The sequence below is a fragment of the Mirounga angustirostris genome, unplaced genomic scaffold (genome assembly GCF_029215605.1).
Source record: "Mirounga angustirostris isolate CCGP_5_RB_7025 unplaced genomic scaffold, mMirAng1.0.hap1 SCAF_6, whole genome shotgun sequence".
NCBI classification, from domain to species: Eukaryota; Metazoa; Chordata; class Mammalia; order Carnivora; family Phocidae; genus Mirounga; species Mirounga angustirostris.
Window position 1 is genome coordinate 50,418,876 of NW_026991714.1, and position 11,933 is coordinate 50,430,808.

The 11,933-nt window shown below is 47.1% G+C and overlaps 1 protein-coding gene across 2 annotated transcripts in view; it reads right to left on the reverse strand.

The window, feature by feature from the left end:
- The window catches only part of PAPPA2 (pappalysin 2), a 295,094-nt gene extending 289,984 nt beyond the window's left edge, over positions 1-5,110 (reverse strand). Inside the window, exons 1-2 of one of the 2 annotated variants that reach the window (XM_064594278.1) lie at positions 4,871-5,110; positions 1,386-3,188 (exon numbers count right to left, since the gene is read on the reverse strand). In XM_064594278.1, the coding sequence (XP_064450348.1) occupies positions 1,386-2,289 (904 nt within the window). In that variant the 5' untranslated portion in view covers positions 2,290-3,188; positions 4,871-5,110. Of the gene's footprint in view, positions 1-1,385; positions 3,493-4,870 lie in introns of those variants that run through there. The other variant, XM_064594279.1, reaches the window with a different exon arrangement.
- Between the last annotated feature and the right edge of the window lie 6,823 nt (positions 5,111-11,933).

Below are 11,933 nucleotides of genomic sequence, written 5' to 3' on the forward strand. Positions count from 1 at the left end.
ACCTTCTTACAGCCCAGCCCCTTCTCTCTCCCCTCCCCTCACCCCCTCTCCCACCCAAAAATAAAATAAAGCAAAACCACAAGACTCTCGAGTGCTCAGTGTCTGGGAATCCCAGCTTCCAAAAGAGAAATCACAGCCAAAGAGGGGGAGACAGCGTGTCCAGAAGGGATGTTCCAGCAACACCCCATTGAAAGAGGCTCCCTCCTTCCAGATTTCTTTCTCCAGTCTGAAACTTATTTGCCGGCATCCAGCAACCTGAGAAGTTTTTAATTTGGGAAGTTGTCAAGCACTTCAGGAGCTCTGGGGTTTCATTCCTGCTCTGCCTTGGGCACACCTCTCACTGTTTCGTTTCCCCCACCAATGTCAATGAGACAGGCAAACATCAGAGAGCACTGTAGATAATCCAAATTAACGAGATTAAAATGGATCTACAATGTGCCTAGCCTTGTGTGAGGTCCTGTCATGGAGGGATCCAAAGGGATCATGACACCATAAACGATGACCTGTCCTGTCTAACCCCCAGCCCTTGCTTGAAACCAACCCCCCTCCCCACCACCACCACCAGTAAGGCAAGGGAGATAGTTATTCCTAATGCCACTCTTTTCTTTGTCCTTCTGGGTGACTTTCCATGAAAGCCAAGATCTGGGCATAGTGGAAAACACATAGAGGCAATGTCCTGAGGTATTACCTCTGATCAAAACCATAGTTATGGTTCCTTTTTAGGTCCCTCATACAAAAGCCAAGGGCTAGACACCAGGGTCCCCACTTGTAAGTGCCAACCTCTTCCAGCAGACCCTGCTGTTCTTAGGCTGGATACATGTTAGGACAAGCAAACAGGACTCCAGGACCCGGGCTGGATAGTAGCTTTCTGCTAAGTTCCAGGGCTGCTCAAGGAAAAGGGAACGGCCAGGGCTTAGGGCTCCGCACCTGGCGGCTCAGGCAGCCTGGCCCCGCCCACCCGTGGCTCGCAGCGCAGGTCCCGGTCCTGACACGTAGCTGCCAAGTTGTCTGGCTCTCTCAGACTGGACTCTGAGAAATGGAGTGTGACGCTTCTTCCCCACTGACAACGAACCAGAGATCTTCCCCTTTAAAGATGGGGTGAGGAGTGAGCTGAAGGTCTCTTAAGTGCACGCGCCATGTACAGAACCACAGGAGATCGATACTCGTTGGGACAAATGCTCTTGTGGTCACAGAGCCATTATCATAGATGTCTGGAGTCCTGCTGAGCTGACGAATAAAGGCCCTTCCCCCTCTCTCCCTGGCCAGCCCCTCCTGGCTCTCCTGCCCCTGTGCCCTTCCTCTCCTCGCCCCCTCGGTCTAACCCAGGCAAACACAAAGCCAGCCATACCCCAAGGACCACAGAAAGCCCAGGGGCGGGCTGTTACCTGCAATGATGGCTGGGTTGTTCTGTCCTCCCTCTGGTCTCACCCAGGCTTCCACCGTGAAGGCCTCCCGGGGAATGTCAGCCGGCACTTCGGGGCGCAGCAGCAGCCGCCCCCGCCTCCCCGAGAAGTACAAGACCGGCAAGCCTCCGCGGGGGTTAAAGGTCTCTGCTTCCCAGTGGGGGTCCCCTCCACCCTTCTGGATGCTGTCCGCTGTCAGACTGGTTCTGCCCCCGTGCACAAGAGGATGCTCAGGCCGAGGCTGGAAATGCCGGAGGGGGACACCGGGGTCTCCCCGCACGCCCCCCGCCTGCCCCTTCACCACCTGTCGGCGATGCCTGGTCTTGGCCCGGCCGTTCCTTCGGCTCTCGGGTTGGGGTTCCTTTGGGCCCACGAAGGTGGTGGTAACGGTGGCAGCCGTGGCCGAGCGCTCCTGAGTCTCAGCCTCACCTGGAATCTCCTTGGATCCTCCATCTCCAAGATAAGTGTCACTGTCTCTCCGCAGCTCAGCCCGCCCAGGAGGATCATGCCAGGACCACGGGGTGGCTGGCTGCTCAGCTTCACCCCTCGGCCCCCCACTTCTGGCTGGGCTCGTGGCCAGGCCCCCCGCGGCATCTGGTTTACTGTGTCCTGCATGGCGGGTTCCCTGACCCCCCACAGGGTAGGGTATCAGGTGGTCCCCAGGCCTGCTGGGGTAGACCCCAAAGAGATGATGCTGGGGAGCAGCTCTGGGTCTTCTCAGCTTGGCCCCCAGCCAACAGCGTTCTCCTTCCGACAGCACCTGGTTCAGGTGTCCCCTCTGAGCCACAGATCTCTTGCGTGGCCAGCCTGGCTCAGAGCTGGCAGTACTGAATGCCCACCCAGCCAGAATCACCAGGCTGATTCTCAGGATCTTTAGACACATCATACCTCCCCCAGCTCTTTATACAGAACCAGAAGTCAACTTCTGGGTACCACACAGGAATGATGGGGAGAAGAGAAAGAGACGGCTAGCAGTGGATTCGCAGTCACCAGGGAAACGGTTTTGTTCACAGACCAAACTTTTAGGAGCAGCCCCAAAAGTGTGTCTCTTCTGGCTACCAGCCGGTGAGTGCTGTGCTTCCCTCCTTCTCCCCTGACCTGGCTCTCCTGACTCTAGTTCAGTCCTTGCAGAACGAAGTTCATTTCTCTGGGTTCCTTGGAACCTCCTCCTAGAGAGCTCAGGTTTCTTTCTTTCTTTCTTTCTTTTTTTTTTTTTTTTTTGGTCCCTTCTTCAGTAGCCCCTCCCCCCGCCGATCCTAGAAGAGGGACACACAGACAGGAGCCAGATCCTCTCACACACACACTCCCTCACAAACACATACCGCTCCCTACCTGAAGTCATGAAAAAGACGCTAATCTTCTCATTTTCATTCCTTTCTCCTTCTTCCTTCCCTAGGAGTTACGTTCTTTCTGTAGCCCTTATCCTAAGCTACATCCACCTTCGAACAAATCGTTAGAGGAACTTGCATCCAGAGGCACAGAATTTGATGCTTCTATCTAACATTGCAAAAGGAACCTGGGGGCACAAAAATCCAAGCTGGTACTTAGCTTTTGCTCTCCAGAGGTCCTCCTCAGCCAGAGCCCAGTCTGCCTGTGCAGGTCAGAATGTTTCCCTCAGCCTGGTGCTTGGGCTTGTGGAGTGTTGAAGGTTTTTTAATCCCCTTCCAACTTGTTGGTATGTTGCAAGTCTCCGTAAAGTTCTCCTTGGGGATGCCAGTCTGGTGTCCTAATAACCTTATGAGTCTGAGAGCCCTTGACTTCACCTTCTGGGAGTCTTGTGGGTCCCTGGGCAGATGGGAAAGAGAGCGAGAAGAAGAGCATGTACTTCAGGGGACCTGTTCTCTCCGGTGTCTCCTGCTCTCCTCTCTCCTTCTCTCTCTGCCTGTAATTATCTTCTTGTTTGTTTCATTTAAAGACAATGATGATGTCAAAGCTAGTAAGTTCGGTGCATCACTCCACCTACTCCCTGTCCCCTCCTTCCTCCTGAAAACCTCCCCACCTCACCGAGGCACAGGGGACAGACGCTACTCCTGGTTTCCCCAGTAAACATCTCGGGCTTTCTCTCTCAGCAGCCGCAGCCTACACAATCAATAGCAATCGATACTGTCTTGGAGCAGTCTTTTCGGTGTGTATTCTCTCTCTCTCTCTCTCTCTCTCAGACACACACACATACTTGCACATGTGTTGTGAACAGATCTGCTTACTGTCTAATAAACTCCCCACCAGCCATTCAGGGACCACTTGCTTCTCTTTTTGTTTTGCCATAAGCCTCCTGTATTTTTTGCCTTATTTCAATCATTTGGGATTCAAAAGAACAATACCCCAAATTCGCTTTACATTGGACATTGGGAGAAAGAACAAATCAATTAGCCTGCTGTAAGAAGCATTACATGGGAATGCCATGAGTTCGTACTACGTAGATCTTCTTATTCCCTCTGAAGTTTCTCACTCTGAAGTTACTAAAAGTCTCCATATGCTGAGTGAGCAAATAAACAAATGAGATGCTCAAAATAAGTAATTTACAAAAATGAACAGCTAGACCGAAGCAACTATTTTTTTTTTCAATTGATTTGAAATGAATGGAGAGGATGGGGAAGTAAATAATGTGACTCCAACCTCTGTAATAATGTTTGCCCGGAGACTGGCTATCTCAGAGTCCCACCCCCTAAACACATGGACGTGTACACACACACACACACACACACACGGCATGGTTCCGAATTTTTGACACGGGTGAGGATGTCTGACCACAGGTGGGTACAAAACAGGTAGAGAAATATATTGGGTCCTTCCTTCACTAAGAAAAATTACTTGCAGTTCTAAAATCCCTGCTTGTGTCACCCACACATAAAACATGCAGCCCACACACTTTGGAGTAAGATCGCAGTGCCTCTTTTTCCTCGAGACTTCTCATCATCTTCTAAACTCCTCTAGCCCTGCTAATAACTGACTTGTTTGCGTTCAGCATGCTGTGCCCTAATCACCCGCCCCCTGGCATGCCCTGTCTCCCTGTGCAGCATCCACTGGAGCCTCAAAGCAAGTCCCCAAAGAGAAGATCAATTCAGGCACGTGGACATTACTAAACAGAAATCTCTCAATCCTGGACTGTCCTTTTCCCTTTTCTTGTTTTCCTGTCTCCCTTCACTCCTTCTGACTTAGTCCTTCTTTTTCTTTTTCTTTCTTTTCTTCCCCCTGAAGTAGCCAAAAGAGTTTGGGGCTTTGGAAGGGAGTAGAGGGAGATGTAGAGAAAGGCATAAAAGAAGAGGAAAGGGGGGGTGGATAGGGAGAGGAAGAAGAGGGGGGAGAGAGAGAGAGAGAAGAGAGAAGAGAGAGAGAAACACCAGGAAAGAAAAGAAGGAAGGAGAGGAACCTTAGTGTAAATGAAGAAAAGATCCTCAGGTAAGAAAAAAAGAAAACTTCCCCCTCCTTCATGCCACCCCCATGACCCTCAGAAAAAGGTTCCATACCATTCATTTCAGGAAGGAGGGATAACACAGCAAGGAAGAATTCCGCCTGCTTTTCTGCCCCTGTTAATGTGTGAATGATCTTGCAGTCCCTATAGGTCTCTCCTGGCTCTCAGCTGCTAGAAATCCATTCATAAGGTTTCAAGAAGCTATACAAAACTCAAGCTTCCAGTTTAGTTTCTCTCTCTCCCCTTCATTCCTTTGCTCACCACTCTCCTTCAGCTCTTGGCAGTCCAAAGTTTAAAAAAAAAAAATGTTGAACCATTTCTGTGTTTTCCTCCTGTTGTAACTTTTGCTGTGACATCATAACCCTGCCCACCAACACCCCACCTCTCGCTCTCCTTTCCATCTCACCCCCCATCAGCCCCAGACCCCCCAAAGCACCCCCCCACAGAGAAGAAGGGCTCCTGTCAGTTCCAACGTGTGAAAACACAAAGCTACTAGAAGGTGCCCCTCTCTCCCCTCCGCCCTCCTCCCCTCTCCCCCTCCCTGCCTTACCCACCGCTCAGCGGCTCTCTCAAGGCTTGTAACAATGATCCCATCTGTTTGACATGTGCGGAAAGGTGGGCTGGATTCAAATAATCTGTCAAGTGGATCAGATAAAAAACCCAGCAGCCCCCTCCTCAATTCCATCACACACACACATGCACATCATGCCCCAGCAAAAGTGGGAGAGAAGTCGGCCGTGCACAGCACCCACCCTGGATGCCAGGGAGACACCACACATGCCAAAGGCAACGCACATTTATATATACATAAATTCTGTGGCTTATTTGTTTGTGACAAACACCGGCACCCCAAGCCCCTACCCCTCTTCCCCAAGTCCTGCCACTCCGCAAGTGCACAGATTGGAAAGCTGGTAGAATCTGTTTTGAAATCTCCAACGAGAGGGTTTTTCCCCCTTTTTTTTTCACTCCCAAGCACTATCTGTGGCGATCAGACTCGAGCAGGGTTGCCAGCAAATGCAGGAGGCCCCTTCTAGGGTACAGGCTTTCAAACCAGCGAAGCCAGAGGGAATGGATTTAAGGACACACGGCAGAAGCTGGCTGAATTTATTTTATTTTGACGGGGGTAGCTGGGGGAGGAATATCATTTCTGAAATGCCCAAGCAATGAAGGGAGAGGATATGGATTTCTTAAACAGTTTTTGCAAGAGGAGCGGTGTCTTGTTCTGCAGGTAAATCTATAAGGCGAGAAATTGGAGCTTAGAGATAAACAAGGACCGGAGGGAAGGGGAAGGAGACAAGAGAGGGAAGAGGGGAGAGGGGCAGGGGATGGGGACCTGGGGACGGGGAGAGAGGGAAAGAAGGGGAGAAGGACAGAGGGGCGAGGGGAAAGGAGAAGGAAGGGAAGAGAGAGGAGGGAGGAAAGAGGAGGAAAAGGGGAGGAAGGGGGAGGGGAGGGTTGAGGAGGAAAGGAGTGAACTAGAAGGAGGAGGGGTGGGGGCGAAGGGAAAAGAGAAGAGTCTGGAAGGAGGAAGGACTGAAGAAGAAAAGCAGGGAAGAGAGGAGGGAAGAATGAGACCGAGAGGAAGGAAAAAAGAGGAAGAAATGGTGAGGCACATAAAATATGGAGACCAGGAAGGCAGTTAGATCCATGATGTTTAAACATAAAGAAATCAGGGGGGCAGGTGAGGAAAGCCACTACAGAATGAGGCAGGGGTTGGGTTTTCTGCACAGAAAACAAAGGATACACAGTGGAGGGGCTCACTCCAGTGATCAGACACATTTTAGAAAAGCAGATTGCCAGGGTTCAACATTGTCTCTTTAAGTAAACCCCTATTTCCTCCTCCTTCCCTGCCTACACCCTTCCTCCAACACCCACTTCCACCTTCCTTCATTCACTTCTTGTTGCCAGCATTATCTTCCCCTGGAGAATTTCCCCTAGAGTAAAATTCAGAAACCCATCCCCCTCCACCCCCAAAAAGCCCCCACCCTTAATACTGAGTAGCCCCTTTTTTTTGCTTCTGTCCAGAGAGGGCCCTGCCTCCTCTTATCTAAAGACTGAGCTGTTTGTGACAATCTGCACTTTGTTTCAACCCAAATTATACTATGTTTCCCTTAAGCCCAGGACCGCAGGGCTGTTTCGCTTGTATTTGCTGCCATAGTGGGGCTGGTCAGTTTCCATTAGCATTGTCATCATTATTATTAAGAGTCCTGGAGCACAGGGAGGAGCCAGTCCACATTGGCGTCCACCTGCAGTATAGAGCATTAGTGGGGAGAGAGAGAGGTGGGAGGGGTGGGGGAGAGACCCCTTAATATGGTCACTGATCCTCTCTGACTTTCTGATTCCAAAATCTGATCCCTTGAGGGAAAAGCTCAGCTGGGAGCCAGCCAGGGAGCATAGTAATAAAAGCCTCCCAGAACACAACCAAATGCAGTATCTATATATAGGAGCTGGATCTGTTTTCGCTACTTGCAGTCTAAAATGACACCCGGAAACAAACATTTCAGCAATATGTTTATTGGAATCTTATTCAGCTAGTGCTGGAAAGAATGAGCTTCTCTGAAGGATTTCACTCGAAGGCTCGGGGTTGTTGCTTTCTGCGCCCCTTGCTCCGGTACTCTGAGCTGGGAGTTAGTGGCTCTTAACATTCATGGGGTCACTTGAGATGCCTTCAGGGTGACCTACCACAGCCCCCTCTTTTATGGGTGAGGAAACAAGGGAGAAGTCACACAAATAACAGCAGGGCCAGATACAGCATCCAGGTCTCCTGAATCCCAGTCCAGGTTTTCCCTCCTCTGGTATGCACCTGTCTTGCTGTCTTGGTATCCACAGGCCAGTTGGATGGGAGGAGGGTACCAAAGACTGGCCTCTCTGGATCCACATCCAGGCAAAAGTGCCCAGGGAGTCTATGTTGGTCATATGTGTTCTGTAACTCAGAATCACATAGCACTCAGAAGGAAACGCAAATCTGCATTTCCAACTCCTCCCTGTGTGTTTTGAGCCAAGAGAGGCCCTATCTTTTTGTCAAACTGTTTGGTGCTCCGTGTGTTAGATAATCATATTTTTTTCCACAACACCATTACTATTATAAATTATTATCAATGTTAATGATAGTGTTTTTGCAAAGTGCATTTCAATCCAAATACATCAAAGCATTTCATCCAAGGTTAGGTTTCCCCACCCCTTGGGGGGTTGCATGGTGGAGGCAACATGTCAGAGATCCATCTCCCCTGGTGACAGTCCCTATTAGGAAAGTGTTTCTTGTAACATTTCGAGCCTTCGGACCAGCTTGTGGAGCCCTTTGGCTGGGGAGAATTTCACAGTGATGCTGGATCCTGCTCTACTCATCAGAGGCAAAAAAGCTCTACGGGATTTATGCTTCAATCAGCATTGCCTTTCCAAGTGGAGTCTGTTCAAAAGACAATCTCGTAGCAAGAAAAACAAGAAGACTCTATACTTGCTTCTCATTTGATCTAATGCACATCTGTGTGCTTTCTTTCTTCCTGTCTATAACGATACAAATGCAAGACAAGTGTTATGTCCATTTTACAGATAAACACACTGAGGCTGAAAGCTAAGCAACTTACCCAAAGACCTATAGACACTAAGAATGCAGCCAGGGCAAATCTGAAATGCATCATGCTAAAGTGGAAGAAACCAGACTCAAAAGGCCATGTCCTATATGATACCATTTATATGACATTCTGGAAAAGGCAAAACTATAGAGACAGAAAAGATGAGTTGGGGTCAGAAGCTGCTAAGTGTGGGAGAAAAGTTGAATACAAAAAGCACAAAGGGATTCTGGGGTGATGGGACTGTTCTCTAGATTTGCTGTGGTGATGATGCATGACTATGCATTTGTCAAAACTCAAAGAAGCATTGACTAAAAAAGGTTATTGTGCATAAATTATACCTTGGTAAACCTGCGGTAGTGGGAGGGGAGAAAAATGGAGCCAGGGGTAGGGCCAGGGTCTTTTGATTCTGAATATAATGTTCTTCTGTCTATATCCTGCAGGTGTCCCAAAGACCAAAGGAGAGTGTGACAGTGCTTGGTCATGGATTGGGGCCACTCTATACCTAAACTCTCTGTTGATCCTCTCCCCTAGCCTCTCAGGGAACCCTGTGGAACCAGACTGAATGGAGCAGAGCTGGCTTCTGGTCCCAGCTCCATCAACCCAGATGACCCTAACACAGCAAATAACCAACCACCAAACGATCACTGGCCAACAACTAGGCCCCCACTCTGCCATTCAATAGCTGCCAGACCTTAGGCAAGTCAATTAACTTCTCGGAGCTGCCTATAAAATGGGGAGATTGGAATAGAAGACCTTTAAGTTTTCTTAGAGGTCACACTTGAGATTCTCTCATTTTCAGCCCAACACTTTTCTAATTGTTTAGAAAATTGTTTCTAATAGTTAAAAAAAGAAAAAAAAATAGGGGCACCTGCGTGGCTCTGTTGGTTAAGCATCCAACTCTTGGTTTCAGCTCAGGTCATGATCTCAGGGTTGTGAGATCAAGCCCCACATCAGGGCTCCACGCTGAGCATAAAGTCTGTCTGAAGATTCAATCCCTCTGCCCCTCCCCTTGCTTGTGCTCACAAGTGCACGCGCACTCTCTCTCTCCCTCAAATAAATAGATCTTTTAAAAAAATTTTTAAAAATTTTTAAATAAAAAATAAAAAAATAACCAGCCAGTGCCAGTTAAATATCTTCCCATGAATATCTCAGAGACTCAAGCATACATTAGCAATGGACACCCACAACATTTATTTTAATCCTTAAGGAAAGCCACATATTCAAATATAACTCCACTGTAACACTGATATGCATCAACAGGGGAGTTTTTGAGCTCTGTTATTACAGTGACAAAGGTGTTCTCTACAATGTGCCACTGTATTATGTTTAGCAAATCAAATATCAGAACACATGGTATTAGTATGAAGTATTTAAATCAGAGAGGTTTTTAAATTTGCTACTGTGCTAGAATCTTAAAATTTGGTAATTCCCTCAAGATGGTAATAATAACATTATTAATAATAATAACTGACATTTATTACTTATAAAATGGCAGGCACTGTTCTGGTCACTTTATATGTATATATTAGTTGATTAAATCCTCATAACAGTTCTGTGAGGTAGGTTCTTTTATTATCCCTATTTTCAAATGAAGAATAATAATAGCAATTAACATTTATTAAGCACATACCATGTGTTCAGTGTAGCATCTACTAGTCAATGTAAACTAAGCCATGCACATAAACTACCTCATTTAATCCAGCAAGTAACCTATGAGATAGCTCCACCATGATCCTCATTTTTAGATGGGAAAACCAAGGCACAGAGAGTTCAAGCAACCTATCTGAGCTTATTCACCTTGAAAACAACTGCCTGTCTTTAGAGGCCATGCTCTTAATCACTATTCTGCACAGCCTCTTCATACCAATGATGATTTGACTCCCATTACAAGACCAGACTTTTCCTGATGAGGACATCCCAGTGGTTTTTCTGAAGTAGAGGACAGATCTTCTTTACGTCTCTTCCAAAAGCCTCCCCTGATTGAGGGTCCAGTGCCTCCAAGAAATGTGGCCCCCTCTGAAGGTGCAACCAGGTGCAGGCTCTGCTTCTGCCAATGCTAAGGTACCTTCCACAGATCCCCATGGACTCCTGTTCTCACCATCCATGCCCCCCAGATCCATCACGTCCCCAATGAAAACTAAGAGACATATAACCAACCAGTTTAAATGGAAAGCCAGTCACTTCTCCAAATCATTAACTCCATCTGGGAGGAATCGTGCAAGATAGAAAAATGTTGGGTTGTCTATTTATTATAACTAATACAAACTTTTAATACTAATAACAGCTATTAGCTGATGGTCTATTAACCATCACAAAATATATATTTCCTGTGTTAAGGTCAGCTCTGATAAAGAATTCCAGGTTTTAGGCCAGATTCTAAATTCTGAATGGTACTCATGTTATTTAATTGCTGAAATGTGGTATATGTGTAAATATTTCAAAATAAATATGGTCCCCAGATGTCTTCAAGAAAGGGAGCAGGCCTATGGAAAAGGAAATTACCCTTCCTAAATGCCCACCCAGCCCAGCCTTTCCATAGATCACAGCCACAACCGGAGGCAGAAATGAAAACCAAGGCAGTTTGAGCCCCTAAGCTTGTCAGATGCCCCCCACCCCAAGTCATTCAACACAGACCCTATCCAGTAGGTGCCAAGAAAAGTTCAAGTTTCTTTTCTTCAGGCTAAACTCTAGCTAATGTGGTATAATTGAGAGGGTACGCTCTGTAGGTGACAAACATGGATTCCAGTCTGGGCTCTGCCCCATGGCCAGTGTGGTCTGGGGCAGATTTCAAGGCTAGCAGTGAGGATAACAGTGTGCCTATACTCCAGGTGAGAGGCCATAATAAGGCACATTTCTCAGCAACCTATCCGGCACAGAATAAGTACTTAATAAACATTGGTATTACTAAAGAAGTCAACTCCTTCCAATGTTCTACCCTACAAGTTTCTGATTTTAAACTTTCAGTCACCCCCAAAGATCCATTTGGATGTCACTTCTTACTCTACTCAAAGGATCAGCCTTTCCTGCATCCTCATTGGTCATTTGTCGAAATCTATCATTTTCAATGCTGCCAGTCCCACAGGTCTCATTTTTATAGTAAACATTTTGTACTGAAAAACTCAAAACATGGTATGACCCACCTTCCATAATTACAAAAAAAGTCAATGCTCTATCTATAATATAAGAAGAGAAAATAAGGTATAATGAAATCAAATGAATTTCAACATATATGTATTTCTGATACAATTACATTAGAAGATCAATGAAATAATCAAATGCTTGAACCTCCTTCTCATGAATAAGTATGGATTTAAGAGAAATAACAAAATACTCAACAAACATTACAGGTATTTTTCTTTACATTGACATTTGGAAATCAGGGCTGCCAAAGCATATGAGTACAAGTTTACGGAGTCGGCACGACTGCCAGAGCTCCAAACGCAGGATGGACACGCATATATCCGTGGCTCAGATACCGTAAGCAGCTTTACCATCAATGACATGTTTCCAAAATGGGGAACAACCCTTGGTAAAATCTGCAAACAA